Source organism: Artemia sp. Qi Xiang Cuo, chromosome 11, assembly GCF_049724085.1.
Source record: "Artemia sp. Qi Xiang Cuo chromosome 11, ASM4972408v1, whole genome shotgun sequence".
Classification (NCBI taxonomy): Eukaryota; Metazoa; Arthropoda; class Branchiopoda; order Anostraca; family Artemiidae; genus Artemia; species Artemia sp. Qi Xiang Cuo.
Window position 1 is genome coordinate 16132523 of NC_142804.1, and position 16626 is coordinate 16149148.

Below are 16626 nucleotides of genomic sequence, written 5' to 3' on the forward strand. Positions count from 1 at the left end.
ACTTAGGAAAAAATATCGTTATAGCACTATGCCCCAAACCAAAGGGTGTATCTGACATTTGGTGTTGGTTGTAGCTATTGCGTCTCTTTGAATTCATTTTTATCTCCTGTTTGCAACAGTCCTTTCCACAAATGCAAATTTGCAATTAACAGTACGCTTCAGGAAGAAGCAGAAATTAATCCAATTATTCTGAAATTGAATTTAAAAAAAAAGAAACATTATGATGGAGAGTATGCCATAGTCGAGCGATTAGAGTCTTAAAGCGCTTTTTGGAAACTGTTGACTTGTTTGGATAGCGCGTCTTATATTCTGTTAGGACATTCCGCCATACGGGTTTCATTTTGATAACTGTCAAAATCACCCACGAAATACCCTTTCTCCAAGGGGTGACTTTGACAACTCACCCATCTCCTTCCGTTTTAAGGTAAATCCCTAAATACTTACTGGGTGGTTTTCTGATCATATTTACTAGTCTACTAATGCCCCACAACAAAAAAAAAGAACAGCCACCTGTTCTTTCGTGGTCAGAAAAATTTTCAGTACCCCTAAACATAACGAAAAGTACTTATTTTACACAACCAGTTCACAAACAGACACTACTCGTTGGACGCCACTTCCACAATGACTGACGAAGATAATCTAAAGAGCCATCTAGAATTTTTTTGGATTTTTTCGTCACGCCACCTGTCGTCAAAAGTCAAAAGAAACATTTTTCTATAGTTGTGTCAACGTCACCCCTGATTATCAATCTCACCCCGGTTGGTGGTATATATATATATTTTAAAAAAAAAATGTATAGATTTTATATAGAGCTAGTAATATGTAATTATACATAATAATAAATAACACGATATAATGAAACAGTAATATAATAATTTAGAATAATATAATTTGAAATCTACAACGATAGCCTATCGGGCTATAAACCGATAGCCTATCGGGCGATAGCCTATCGGGCTTAGGGCATCTTAGGCCTCATCTTAGGATCTTTTTAAAAATGAGTTGGTCTTTGATAAATTTTTCCAGTTGGTCTTTGTTAGAATTCCACTGGACTGTTTTGGTCTTGTCTCCTTCTTCTCAAAAACGCTTGCTATAAATAGGCTATTTTGAAATAGTCCTTTATAGAAGCATAAAATAAAAGTTCAAAATAGGGATCAAATCCTTTTTAATAGACAGTGTATAGAAATTCATAAAAAAAATACCAGATATTTCTGACACTGTATATAGAGTGACCGAAATATCTGGTATTTTTTGTGAATTTCTATACACTGTCTTTTAAAAAGGATTTTATCGCTGTTTTGAACTTTTATTTTATTGTCATGGAAAGGCAGTGTGGTCTCCGAAATTATCTATAGAAACGTATTTTGCTGTATACAAGATTGGAGAGATTGGCCCTGATTTTCCAGCTCAGATACTGACCTGAGTTTATCTTGGTAATAACTGCATGAAATAATTGCATCCATTACATACCAAAATGTAGACTGATCTTGTAGCTACTTTCAGTTTTGATTTTTTTTTTTTTTTTTCGTATTTGAATTCTATGACAGCAGTTCTGGCGATAAGGTTACTAACAAAGAGTATGGGTAACTTAAATGAATGGGAACTGGTGCTAGTGTTCTACAAAAAAAGGCTATCAACGCCATCTAGTGTTCGGAGACACTCGGCATTTTTTCAAGTTTTTGGATTATTTTTTTTTTTGTTAATAACTATGATCAGACACTTATTTTAACCCTAATTTTACCAATTACACTAATTAAATTAATTATTCTTATTAATACACTGGGGGGAAAATGCAAAGTGTCGGCAAACGCTAGATGGTCCTGGTAGTTTTTAGTCGACGCTAGCGCCAGCTCTGACTCTTATGAGTTAACTCTTTGGTTGGTAACCTTATTTTTGCTACCATGAAGAACTGAAATATCATATACACTCTTTGATTTTTCGCATAGTGATATCAAGCTTTAATTAGGGCTTTAGGGTTACTTGATAGAGTTTAAGTGCATGTATATAAATATTATGCAATCAAATAGTATATCTCTCAGTTAAAAGATAAATTGGTGTGATACCGAAGGAGTTGCTAAATTTTCATCCGGACTATCGACGTGCTAGCTACGTTTGGAAACCCGATAGAGGTGTGTGTAAGGTTTCATTATGTTACTGGCAAAGCTGTATTCGGGGAGGGGGTACATGGCTTGCCACCCTCCTCTGTAATTATTCCTCCGACTCGTAAATTTGTCTTAAAGATGCAGGTAAAGAAAAAAAAAACCTTGTTTGAGAGCGCTGTTAAACTTCAACGGGAGGTAAACTTCTTCTTATTCATTCTCTTACCCCATTGATCATTCATGAGTAAATATTTTTTTTTCGTTTGTAATAGCTCCCAGAATATTGAAGTAGATTTTTTCGTATAAAAATACCTTGCACCTTCCCTCCCCGTTTTTTTTTTTTTTTTTTTTTTTTTTTTTTTTTTTTTTGAAGTTTTCCCTCTGAAAATGAAAAAGGCCGTGGAGAAGATGGTTGGTAATTAGGGGCAATTTTTTGCTAGATTTATATTTTTGAAGAGATCAAGAAGGGTTCATATGAAGGGATCATTTGATCAATCATGAGCACACAATTTTTTACGTTTGGAATAGACGCCAGGAGGTGGAAATAACTTTTTTTTGAAAAGGAATAATTTGAGCCTTCCCTTTCCTTTTTTTTTTTTTTTTTTTTTTTAATTCTAGCAATGAAAAAGGTTGAGGAGAAGGTAGTGGGGTATTAGGAGAAATTTTGTCGTTAAATTTATACTTTGAAGAGGTTCAGAAGCGTTCATTAGAACGAATCATGTGATCAGTCGTGAGCACAGATTTTTTTTTTTTTTTTTTTTTTTTTTTTTTTTTTTAACTTGCAGGAGGTTGAAGTAGCTTTTTTTGCTTAAAAATGCCTTGAGTCTTTCCCTTCCCATTTTTTTTTTTTCTTTTCTTTTTTTTTATTCTAGCAATGAAAAAGGTTGAGGAGAAGGTAGTAGGGTATTAGGAGTAATTTTGTCGTTAAATTTATAGTTTGAAGAGGTTCAGAAGTGTTCATGGAACGAATCATTTGATCAGTCGTGGGCACAGATTTTTTTTTTTTTTTTTTTTTTTTTTTTTTTTTTTTGATTAGCTTCTAGGAGGTTTAAGTAGCTGTTTTGCTTAAAAATGCCTTGAGCCTTGCCCTCCCCAATATTTTTTTTTAATTATAGCAATGAAAAAGGTTGAGGAGAAGGTAGTAGGGTATTAGGAGTAATTTTGTCGTTTTAAACTTTGAAGAGGTTCAGAAGTGTTCATTGGAACAAATCATTTGATCAGTCGTGAGAAAGGTTGTTTTTTTTTATTAGCTTCCAGGAGGTTGAAATAGCTTTTTTGCTTAAAAATGCCTTGAGCCTTCCCCTCCCCAATTTTTTTTGAAATTTTGACTTTGGTTGTGAAAAATACTGAGGGGGTATTAGGTTATTGGGGGTAATTTTGCCGTTAAATTTATATTTTGGAAGAGGTTCAGAAGTATTCATTGGAACGAATCATTGGATTAGTCATGAGCAGGTTCTTTTTACGTTTGGAATAGTTTCTAGGTGGTTGAACTAGCTCTTTTGCATGAGAATACTATGAGCGTTCGTTTCCCCCTTTTGTTTAGAAATGGAATTTTTTAGATTTATATTTTTGGAGGGGTTCAGAATGTTCATTAGTTCGACAATGAGTGCAGGATTTTATTTTTTCTGGAACTGTTGGTTTACGTTTCGTGAGAGATTCCGGCCTCTATCTGTACTACTGATCAGGAGAAATATCTTAGAGTAGCTAAAGTGTATTCTGACATTTTGAAATTTTACTTCAAAGCCTTGTAGAGCTTTGTTTTAAAAATAACCAGAATTTTCACTTAATTATTTTTTCCTTATTTTTAAAAACAAATGTAATAAAAACCGTGCATGTTTTCAGTGCTATGAATAGAGGTAGGATTTTTTTAATTCAGGCTGTTGAAATTTGGATTTATCTGTCTCTGATTTAGGCTGTTGCATTAGAGTATTATCAATTTGCAAATTAAAAGAAAAGTTCAACCCATCATTGAACTTGAATCGATAATAGACTAGTTGTTGTTATACACAATGATACCAGTGATAACTGGCCGTTTAGAAATTATTGGTTAACTAGTAGCCACGCGTGTATTAATTTTTTCCTTGGAGGAGAGGGGAGGAGGGACAAAAGAAATAGATGGGCTAAGAAATTTTAGAAATTGTAAAATCAAGATTCCGGATCTGGGGGGGCCCAGACCCAAAGGTCTACCCGCCTGCGCCTGTCCTTTTTTTTATTAAATTTAAGGATTTACTTACTGATTTTAATAAGAAACGTTGCAAGCAGGGCTGTGTTCAGGATTTTTGTTCGGAAGGGGGGGGGGGCATAAAAAATTATGATGAAGGATTTTACCTACCGTGGACTTTGTCTAACTGTCTCAAAAAAGTTTTTTTTTATCGGTTTGCTTTTTAAACTAATTTACGAGTCAGAGAAATATTTTTATCTTTTAGGAGATTTATTTTTTATTACTTGTACCAATTTATGAGTCGGGGAAATAGTTTGGGTAAGAGGTTGCAACTGGATAACCCCTCTTAAATATGGCCTTGGTTTTAAGCTTTGGAAACATCAGATGATATTGCTTTCTTCTCTGTCTTGTTTTATATTTTTTTAAAGCTTTTGTATGTATAAATCATTTCAAAAATTTCAGCCAAAAAAAAGAATCTTAGTATATTTCGTTTTTTTATCTATGTGTTCTATTTTTTACATAATTCTAGAATCTAGAATGTAATATTGTTTCTGATGGAAATAGTTTTGTTGATTGTTATCTGGAAATCTATAGGATTTTTTAATTCTGTTATAGGTGTATGCTGTCCGTAGATAGTTGTATTCTATGAGTGTTTGTGATTTTCAGTACAAAATTACTTCTTAATGGAGTTGTTGGCGACAAGCTTCTTTTCTTTTGTTTAGGCTGTAGACTTATTACGGTGAAGTTCATTTCTACTGACTGTATATATTACTAAAAGTTGTTAATTTGGGTTTTGTGATTTTTTCCCCTTTCTTTTTTGAATTGTTGGGTTTCGTAATACATTTTGTCTTGTGAAAATGTTATTCTTTGTTTTTATTCAAATTCGTTTATGTAGGGATAATAATTGCCTTTGAGGTGTAATTATTGACATTTATAGAAAGACAGTAAAGTAAGCTGTACGAAAAAGTGTGGTTCAATCTCGCTTTCTAGGGCTATAATGAGAGAAAGAGTGAGATGGCTAGGACATGTTCTGCAGATGAAGGATGACAGATTTTGAAGGGTTGTCCTTGTCAGCCAACCATCTAGGGACAAACAAAAAACAGCTCGTCCCCAAATGGGGTAGAAGGATGTCCTAAGGAAATATTTAAGGAAATTCGGTACTTTCTGGGAGGGTGTAAAGAGGGAGGTTTTATATAGATTGGGATGGAGGAGGAGCGTGCGTAGCTGTGTTGGCCTCAGGTGGTTTGGTGCTGCAGTGAGTTGTTAGTAGTAGTAGTAGTATTGAAAGACATAATTTCAGCTACGATATAGTGTGTAGTTGATATAGTGTAGTAGTTGAAATGAAAATTTAAGTACCTTGATGCAGAATAAAACTATATACAGAAGAATGATTGGACTAAAAGCTAGATCAACATGTAGATTGAAGCAAAGAAAAGTGACCAAAATTAAATCTAGTATAGGAAGTAATATAATAAATTCTGGAAATTGTACACAGATAATTGTGTATAATTGCCTAATGGATGGACAATTATTGAATTATAAAAACAGACTGTTTTGTCTAAGGTCGGTATTGAACAGACATTGGACAGAGCGAATCATCAACGAGGAAATATACCGCGCTACTAACCATACTTCCACTCTTGAAATTATCCGAAGACACCGGTTGATGTACTGGGGTCAAACGATGCGGATGGATGAAGGAAGACTGCTACATGATGTGTGGGAATGGGCTCCCTCTGGTCTCAACAACCAAGGAAGGCCGAAAATTACCCTTGAAAGGCTCCTTGAGAAGGAGTCAAAGCAGTCGACGTCTTCGACGGGGGAGCTATGGCTGTGGGCGTGGGACTGGTTAAGATTCTTTTTAAATAAAAAACAATCTTTATAACAGATTCTAACTAAACAATTGGGGCATATACAAGTATCTGCGAATTGTTAGCGTCTTTTTTCTATTCTATTTATTGCTTTGTGCAGAACTATTGAGTATTGAGAACTATTATAGATCAATTGAGGAAGAAGACCTAAAATCTACACTATTTACAATAATGAAGATCATCTTCGTTATTGTAAATAGCTTCAAGGAAGGTAAGTATTTGCATTTTAGGGTTCGAGTTTGCAACCTCCGGAGATTTGCTGGGTATAGGCTACCATATGCCTCTGCTTAGTAATCTCCCAATAAAATAGAGCAATCTTTTTAAATTGTGGCAGAATAAATCGCAGCCGTAATTAATTGTGGCAGAATAAATCCCAGCCGTAATTAATTTTGACAATAAATCTTTTTAAGTGTGGTAGTTATGAACTCTGAAGTGTAAAATCTTCCTTTGTTGTGAAAGAATTTTCAGGGTGGGTGTACTGAGATTTTTACAGTATTACTTTTTCCTAAACGGTTTTTAAGTAACCTTTTCTTAACGGTTTTTTCAACCATTTTTCAACGGTTGAAATGATTGAACCAGTGGGATTCTCAACTTCAGCTAAATTATCAAATTCTAGTTTACACGGAGTATAATGACAAAGTCACTTTTATTAACATTTTAAAGAAACTTAAATATAGGAATTGTGACATTAAAGATGACACTGGAAGACAAATCACCCATATTCGAGCCAAGGAATTGCTTTCTTTTTGAAAGAATCGTTGAAGGAGTTCGAAGATCTTAAGAAACTGTTATTTAAAAAATTCGAACATACCTCAACGAAAGCTAAATTGCCTATTTAGCCTCTAAGGAAGGGGGATTCATTCAATTTTATACAAGCAGCAAGACAAAGGGCGTAATTGACTTTGAATCTAAATGGCGAACGTGATAATACTAAGGAGTTGACCTTCCACTACATTACACGAAGTGTTATGTAGATAATTCGTTAACATTGACTCTTTCTTCTCTCAAGCCACATCTGGGATCTAGACCCTGTTCAAACGATTCCAAAGCCCTTGAGAAAAACCATTTCTGGATGTGTTCTTTTCCTTTTTCAATTTTATCGTGAAGTGAATAGTGTGCTGCCTTTCTAATACCTTCAAGATCCTTAATATCACCAGATTTTAAGTATATGCTGAAACTATTTTTTAATTAACCTTACTTAGTTTACCAAACCAATTTATCATTTGAATGAATCTCTCTGCTGTTTTAAAGTTAATCCACATGCCAACATGTCTACACTGTGGACTTCGCACGAGGAGGAGTGAGAGAGTCAGTTATACAGGGCTGAGAACCCTAGTATTGCCATAATACATTTTACAATGGCAACATTTTTAAAACTGCTATTATCATGTGCTGAATTTTTATTGTCAATATATTTCCTGAATTTTATTATGGATGGTAGGATGGTTAGGGAGGAAGGGTGGGCCTGGAAAGTAAAGATGATCAGGGGGTAAGGTAGGGTTTTGAGGGCAGGTAGGGGGATGGGGAGTTAAGTATTCATTGGTAGAGACTGGTTTTTTATTATTGTTTTTCTTTTTTATTTTAATTTATTCATTATTATTTGCTTGGACTTTCTTGTGACCGCAAACCCTCGAAGATTTTTCTCTAGCGCGAAACTCTTGTGTTTTATTTATTTATTTGCGAATGTTAAAAATAGAAATACGAACTTGAACTTGTAAATGGGTCAGTCTTTTTGCTAAGTGTACAATAATGTATGACTTACTGTTTAGGTACTTACAATTTTCAGATTTTTCAAAACTATAACTTTTGTCGATTCGTTTCAATGTGGACCTCAAGTTTTGACTTAGAGGAGGAGGGAGATGTAAATTAAAAGACACTAGTGTATTTAAGTATTAAAATAGCATATCTGCAGTATCTCAGGAACGGCTTATGCGGGGCTCCCACGGCGTCAATAAAGTTAATATACAGTTTTCCTCGCATAACTTTGTTGACTTTATTGCAGTCGGGAAGAAGTTAAACTTTATTTAACTTTTTCAAGAAAGTCCGCAAAGTTCAACCAATAGCAGAAGACGGATGGAAAGTTTCAAATAAACAACATACAAATTAGTTTCTACAAATATAATCGTGTATACTTGTTTAAATATTTAGCTTGGTAAAAGAAAAAAATATTTTCATTTATTATTAAAAAGAAAAAATGTTTAAAAAGATGGTTTTCTCAACTCCATGTCTGAGTATTTCAGTTGCTCTCTATGAAAAACTGCTGTTAAGTCAAAAAGATGAAATGCTTGTGTGACTTGGGCAAACTTTATGGTTCGTACTTTCATGATAAGCTTTTTTAACTTTATTGGCGCCCTGGGAGCCCCGCATTAGGGTTTGAAGTTGAAACTTACATCGGAAGAAGAAGGGGGAATACGGGGCAAAGTGACTTCAAGTCTAGGCGAAAAAAAAATTCATGCAAAGGTTGATGGAAAAAAAAAATGTTCTGTTCCACCAGAAACTATTGGTTCTGGGGGCTCCTACTGAAAATCTCGGTGTGGTACTTGTGGTACTGTGGTACTTGTCTGTTATAGCGCCTATGTATATAGAAGCTAGTACAACCTGTTTCTCTGACGCTCATTTCTAATGAAATACCACAAAATATGATATCATACTTTAGAAACAAATTTGGGCTATATATAAGGGCGGGGGGGGGGGGGGTGAAGTATAGCGTGTCTGCATGCATAATATGTTAGGTACAATTATTCTGCATATTATGAAGTAAGAATTGTTTTTTAACCTCACACTGTCCAAATACTTCCCTCCCCCGCCCCCCAATGTGCGAATATATAGCCCAAATTGTATATTTCTTATCTAATCTGTTAATTGTCTTGTCTCGTCTCACGCTAAGCTGAAAGTAGTTAACGAAGAAACCGGTTCTACTTAGCTTCTATATACATAGGCAGTATAACTGACAAGTACCCTCGGCGTATTTAAATGTCGAGGTAGATCAAAGGACACAATGTTTTGGCAGGTTACCAAAACGACTTGTCTGCAATGTCTCAAGAACCGATTGGGGCATCAAGTTGAAAGTTTCAGTGTTGAAGGGGAATTTGGAAGAGGGGCTTCTCCACACACAAAATTTACGTGTAAAAGTTGCATCAACTCGATTGATCTTTTCGTCGCTAGAAATCTACAGTCTAACAGTTATAGATAAATCAGTTTTGTTGGCAACTTACTATTTTAATCTTTCAAAAAGTTCAGTCTGTTTATTTGATTGAGCTCAGTTAGGGGAGGGGAATGGGCAATCTAGAGAAGAACGTAGCAAATCAACCGTCTCAGGTAAAACCGTATCTTTACAATCGTTGTTCAAATTGTTCAATCCGTTTACTGTGGACAAGGGTCATGTTTTGCTTGCTTTTCATTACCATGCACGACTAATACTACTAAGCAGCACCAAGCCGTTTGAGAACAACACTGCTACGCACGCTCCTCTTCCATTTCAATCTATTCAAAGCCTCTTTCTTTACACCCTCCCGAGAAGTACAATAAATACTCAGCGATCTTCGTATCTTTTTGATTGTCAGTATTTGGTTACTAGCTTCACTCAGGGTTACCACCGAGGTTACGTTCGTACCATTTTTGGTACGTTTTAAATAAAACTACGTTTTATGTTACGTCTGGTGGCAACCCTGGCTTCACTTTGACTCTATTTGTGACACGTGACTTGCGATCGCAAATTTGTCAATCAAAATCTTCGTTGTATTTAAGGGGTTTGTGATTTACGTTTAGAAACGTTTCTAGTTCATTGCTAAAATCATGCGACATTTGGCCATATACTTGACATGTGAATAAAAGCAAGATATCTGTCCTTATGCAAAAGTTTTGGTCATTTTGGGAGATAAATTTGTTATTATCGAGTATATTGCGGATATATAAAGCCGAGAATCAGTAAGGTGGTGTGACGCTAAAATCTTAAATGGTAAAAGTGAAAATAATCGTTTTGATCTTTGAACTGTTCAATGGCCCTTGTTCTCACAAAACGTAAGTTTGTTAATTCCATAGATCAAGAAAATCAGACATTGTAATTGATTGTCTTCTAAAAAAGCACCCCCCCCCAAAAAAAAAAATGAAAACGCAAACCTTAACAGAAATGCTCCATTTTGATCTAATCTGGAAAAAAGTGTTTTTTAAAATCTGAATGTGTTTACCTATTGTCATATCATCCTTATATTACATTTTTCTCATAAGGTAGCGTCGGGAAGCAGGTTAAAATTGCCAGGCCCAAACCTCATAGGGGCTAGTGCAAAATCGTTTGTCTTTTATTTCAAATTTTGGTTTCGGGAACTGATTTCCAAATCTGCGCCGATTTTATAAGAAATCGGCATCGATTTGAGCTTGAAAAATTTTCTAGTTTTCGGCGCCGATTTACAAAATTAGCGCCGATTTCCATCATGATCATCACAAAAAAAAAAAAATAAGGATACGCATAAGTAGTCATCCCGATCTATATGTGGGGAAAGATCCCACTCATGAGCTGACAATTAAGCTGAGATCAATCTCGCAGCTATTAGAAGACTACAATTGACAGTATTTATCCATGGTTCTTTGTTTTGAAAATAGCGCCCAAGAAAACTTACTTTCAACAAATTTGTTTACCGCTATCGTTTGTCCGCTGATGCTGAAATCGGTTCCCGAAATCAGCTACGTGTGCCGAGCCCTTTACTACCCGAGACCACTGCTGTGACCTATCATAGTCATCTGCATTGGTACCGTATTATTTAAAAAAGGAGGAAATAGGCTAAAGGAATCATCTTGGCTCTCGACATTCCTTGGTGATGTTTTAGTAAATAGCATTGGCACATTTGCTGCAATTTTAATTTTCTACTCATCTGTCAAATATGAGCTCAAATGAATTTAGGAAATTTGGAACACCCATAATTTGACAAAAAATAAGATAAATCCCAAAACGTTATACTATGGAAACAAGAATTATTTTAAAGTATAAACAGGGAAAAAAAAGAATATGGTCTAATCAAACGAAACATTGATAAAATAAAAAGGAAATCTACAACTAAATAACAATTATGACTAGAACAATAAGGCACTTGGATGTTGTCTGTAAATAATTGAGCAAAAGAAGTCCAATCTTTTTTCACATTTTAGCTAAAACGTCTGCTCTCCCTTTACTTTGTTCTGCCATTTCAATTACTGCCTCTGATCTAAAGTCATCTCTTGGATGATCATATCTAGTCAGAGGTGACCTTTGTAAAGGGAAGAGGGCACTGCGTAAAGGAGTAGCTGTCCAACCACTTCGAGGTGGCTCTGTACTACGCATAAAGGTTGGCATCCAGCCAGGCTTATGCGAATCTGAAGAGTTACTAGTTCGACCACTTTCACGAAAAAGTGAATCACGTGTTTGAACTTCACAATCAACCATTTCAACATGGGCATCACTTTCATCATCGTAGTCAACTTCAGCAGCTATATATGTTATCTCACCATTTGCTGCACCAGTTTCAGATGGAGGGTGTCCATTTACTTTTTGTCCATTATATCTATCCCTTTGTATTGATTGTAAATTTGTTCTTGACCCCTCGAGAATTGACCTGGCTGTTTCATCCAGTCGATCTTCTCGGGATCGAGAGCGTCGAGCCTGCAAAAATGAATCGAAAAAGTAATTACAAATCTGTGAACCTTTTGCTCGCAGCTACCATGAGATTTATCAACGTATCTTTCAGTACTAGGCATATCAAAAATATGTAGTTTTTTTATAACATTATTCCTAATACAAGACGTTAATGACTAATATGCCTTACTTTAATCAAAACTAACCCTATACAGTTTATCCTAACCAGACTTTCTATTTTAGGTCACATCAACTGATAGCGGTGGCAGTACCATATCAATATTGATAAATTACTCCCCTTTCCCTCTTTTTTAGAATGAGAGAAATTTATTATAACTAACGAACATCAACTACAGTTTAACGGACACCCCAACAAGGCCGCCCCAAGTCTGAGTAGGTGGCATAATGCACTAAAATAAGGAAAAAAAATTACAACACACTTCCTAAAACACCACAAAACTCATAACAAAAAAATGCGTTAAACCTATTTTTCTGTTCATACCCCAAGTGGCCCTAATTACTGGTTTATTCATTTACCCCCCCCCCCCAAAGAAAAAACCTTCCTTCTGTGTTGGCATTTCTATTATCGTGACTGCTAAAAGTGAGTACGGCTGAAAATCAAGTGCGGAAATAATAAGAAGATAACCAGAACAAGACATTTTGAGCAGTAACGGTTTTAAGTCTTATAAACCTTGGGGGGGGGGGCAGGTATACAGATATTACAATTGCAACAGTTGTTTGGTCCATTAAGTACCTTAATAGGAGTGTAAAAATATAAAATAAAAGGAATTTAATGTCAGAAGAACTGGGGGGGCATATACCCTCCCCCCTCTGCCCATGCTAGAACTGCTACTGATTTTAAGCTATATCACCTCAACCTAAATTAGCGTAATCTAACTATTTCAATCTTTGATTCTATATAAAAGAAATTTAAGTAACAAAAAAAGATTACCTTGTATGTTCGGTGATCTTGTCGTAATTTGCTAAAGCAATTATATAAGCATGCTCCACAAATTCCCAGCACTAACAGTATCCCAATCACCATTATCATTATTAAATCCTTTGATGCCTTTGCTAAGAAGTTCATTGTCTTTTTCTAGAAAAAAAAACAAACAACATATATTGGTAAACTAAATATAATATTACTACATCTTGTAAAATATGTTGGCAAATATTGGCACAAAAAAATGTTTTGGGCCATTCCCAGAAACTAGTCCCGAGTGCTATTTTCACCGTTTTCGATTCTCTTGTTGTTCTATGCTTTACTTTTTTTTTTTAGCGTAGTCTCGAGCAGAAAAAATTTGAAAAATTTGCCTTGAAACCCGAAACTGAGCCATCAGAAGCCTCTGAAACTTCTTTGTTCAACCATTGGCGTCAATTGGAGGGGGCTAGTGCCCCCAAATTTTTTACCACTCCTCCTAGATTTTGAAAAATACCTTTTTTGTGATTACAAGGTTTTTTAACTGAAAGTAAGGAGCGACATCAAAATTTAAAAGGAACAGAAACTATTATATGAAAAGGGCTGTCCCGCTCTTTACGCTAAAGATTGCCTCTTTGTCACAGCTTCAATTTCTGATTTGTACAGTTTCGGTCACTATTGATCCGCATCGCTGCTTACTTACAGTTCGTCACGACGAACTGTTTGACAATCTTTTGGTCACTTAAAAAGGGCACTAGGACTTTTAATTTCCGTTCGAATGAGCCCTTCTTCGATATTCTAGGACTATTGGTCCAATGCAATCATCCTGAAAAAAAAAAAAAATAAATGCACATCCGTGATCTTTCTTCTGGCAAAAAACACAAAATTCCGAATTTTTGCAGATGGAAGCTTAAAACTTCTACATCAGGGTTCTCAGATACGATAAATCTGATAGTTTGATTTTCATTAAGATTCCTTGACATTTAAGGGGTGTTTCTCCCTTTTTTAAAAATGAGACAAATTTTCTCAGGCTCGTAGGCTCGTAGCTTTTGATTCGTAACATTAAACTTAATAAATATATTATATATTGGGAATCAAAACAATAAGCCCATTCTTTTGACATATCTATTGATATCAAAATTCCGTTTTTTACAGTTTGAGTTACTATTGAGCCGCATCGCTCCTTACTTACAGTTCGTTACCTCGAACTGTTTGATTTAGGGGGTGCCAATTGACAAGAATGAAGGGGGGAGGGGCTATATTTTTTATTTAAAAAATAAAGATACAACAAAAATCTATTTTGGAATATAGGGGGAGGGGACAATTTATTTTTTCTTTGATTATTTTTTCAATTGAAATATAAAAAGGGTAATTTTAAAATCAAAGGTGAGGGGCATTTTTTGCAATGGAAATAAACAAAAATTATTTTCCAAAATCTAGGGTGAAATAACGAAGTCTCTCTCTCGTCCCAATTGGCGCCCATGCTATGATGACATGTTAGTCTAAACTTTTCTACAAAAAAATGCCTCTCCTTCCCACGTGTCCCTTTTTTCAGTCAATCATCTGCACAGGTTCAGTTGAAACTTTTTTTCCGGCAACATGCTAAGCTCTGCACATAAGACTGTCTGGGAGATTTCACATGAACTGCTATTCTCACGGATTTGATTGGTTTCCAAGGTTTAGATTAAGGTCAAATCTTGCACAAATCTTGAGGTCAACACTTGGTTGCAGCAAGCTATATAGCGATTAGCTCCAATGAAGGAAAGGAAGACGTAGTCTCATGTTGAAGGGTTAGGATTGAAAACCGCTAGTCTTGAATAGTTAACTGTCTTCAAAGGTTCTTGAATAGTTACGAAATGCATATTAAAATTTTGAAGGCGAAAATTGATTACAATATTTACCAAAAATTAAAAAGGATAAACTAAAACATTGATTAAAAAGACTGAAATTCTTAAAACTAAAAATGAAAATCTTGGGCAGCCGTAGCATAAAACTCACTAGCATCTGCTGAAAAGCACGGATATGGACACTATAATCGTATTAGGTACAAGGGTACATTAGGTACGCATAGGTACAAGGACCTATACGTCGTAAAGGTCCTTGAATAGTTATAGAACATATCGCGACCAATCACCAACGCTTTATTTTGTAGTCTTAAAGATTTCAAATTTTCCGGCTAGCAGAAGAAAAAAAAAACATTTTTGTTTTTTGACGGCATTTGGATAAAAGAATTTATTTCAAATATTGATAGCTGACTTATCTAAAGAAAATTTTTGGAAAATATCCACGGACTCAAAGCAAAGAAATCTTGCAAGCTTTGTGATTGATAAATACTCCGTACGAAGCAAGTTTGACCTTGTTTGTCACTGCTTGTTCAAACAGTTCGTGGTAAAAAAACTGTAAGTAAGGGGCAACCCGGCTCAATAGTAACCAAAACTCTAAAAAACGGAATATACCAGTGGATAAAAAAAAACAAATCGGATTTTATGCTGATTTCAGTTATTAAAGTTTCATCAGGTTTAGTCTTACCCATCAAAAGTTACGAGCCTGAAAATATTTGCCTTATTTTCGAAAAAGGGGGGGATTCCCCCTAAAAGTGATAGAATCTTAATGAAAATCAAACCATCATATTCAGCGCATCAGAGAATCCTACTGTAGAGGTTTTAATCTCCTAACTGCAAAAATGCGGAATTTTGCCTTTTTTGCCAGAAGAAAGATCACGGATGCGTGTTTATTTGTTTGTTTTTTTCCAGGGGTGATCGTATCGATCCAGTGGTCATAAAATATCACGAGAGGGCACATTCGAACGGAAATTAAAAGTTCTAGTGCCCTTTTTAAATGACCAAAAAAATTGGAGGGCAACTAGGCCTCCAATTTAGCATAGTCGAAAACCTAACTCAGTATAGTCGAAAACCTAATAAATATGTCTTTGAGGATGACTTAATCCCCCACAGTCCCCGGGGGAAGGTCTCCAAGCTATGAACTTTGCCCGTTGTTTACATGTAGTATTTGTTGCTTGGAAGTATGCAGACGTTTTCAGGAAGGATTTCTTCTGGTGGGGAGGAGGGTCGGAGGAGGAGGCTATGTGGGAGGATCTTTCCATGGAGAGTATTGTCATGGGGGAAGGGACATTTCTATGTAGGGGGCCGCCGGATTTCCCAGCATTATTTCTTCTTCAATCTTCACACACGGAATATACCAGTGGATAAATAAAAAACAAATCTGATTTTATGCTGATTTCAGTTATTAAAGTTTCATCTGGTTTAGTCTTACCCATAAAAAGTTACGAGCCTGAAAATTTTTGCCTTATTTTCGAAAAAGGGGGGGGGGACTCCCCCTAAAAGTGATAGAATCTTAATGAAAATCAAACCATAATATTCAGCGCATCTGAGAATACTACTGTAGAGGTTTCAAGCTCCTACCTGCAAAAATGTGGAATTTTGCATTTTTTGCCAGAAGAAAGATCACGGATGCGTGTTCATTTTTTTTTTCCAGGGGGATCGTATCGATCCAGTGGTCATAAAATATCACGAGAGGGCTCATTCGAACGGAAATTAAAAGTTCTAGTGCCCTTTTTAAATGACCAAAAAAATTGGAGGGCAACTAGGCCTCCAATTTAGCATAGTCGAAAACCTAACTCAGTATAGTCGAAAACCTAATAAATATGTCTTTGAGGATTACTTAATCCCCCACAGTCCCCGGGGGAAGGGCTCCAAGCTATGAACTTTGCCCATTGTTTACATATAGTATTTGTTAATTGGAAGTATGCAGACGTTTTCTGGAGGTATTTCTTCTGGTTGGAAGGGGGGTTAGAGAAGGAAGCTACGTTGAATGATCTTTCCATGGAGGATATTGTCATGGAGGAAGGGACATTTCTATGAAGAGGGCCGCCGGATTTCCCAGCATTATTTAAAAAAATGTTCAGAAATTAAATTTTAAAAAAGTTGTTTTTTTTAATGAAAGTAAGGAGT

General features: G+C 35.6%; 1 protein-coding gene across 1 annotated transcript in view; it reads right to left on the reverse strand.

Annotated features, from left to right (window-relative positions):
- Window positions 1-11133: 11133 nt before the first annotated feature.
- The window catches only part of LOC148946695 (uncharacterized), a 95860-nt gene continuing 90367 nt past the window's right edge, over window positions 11134-16626 (reverse strand). Inside the window, exons 7-8 of the mRNA XM_089096395.1 lie at window positions 12689-12832; window positions 11134-11763 (exon numbers count right to left, since the gene is read on the reverse strand). Coding sequence (XP_088952521.1) covers window positions 11263-11763; window positions 12689-12832 — 645 coding nt within the window. The 3' untranslated portion in view covers window positions 11134-11262. The remainder of the gene's footprint in view (window positions 11764-12688; window positions 12833-16626) is intronic.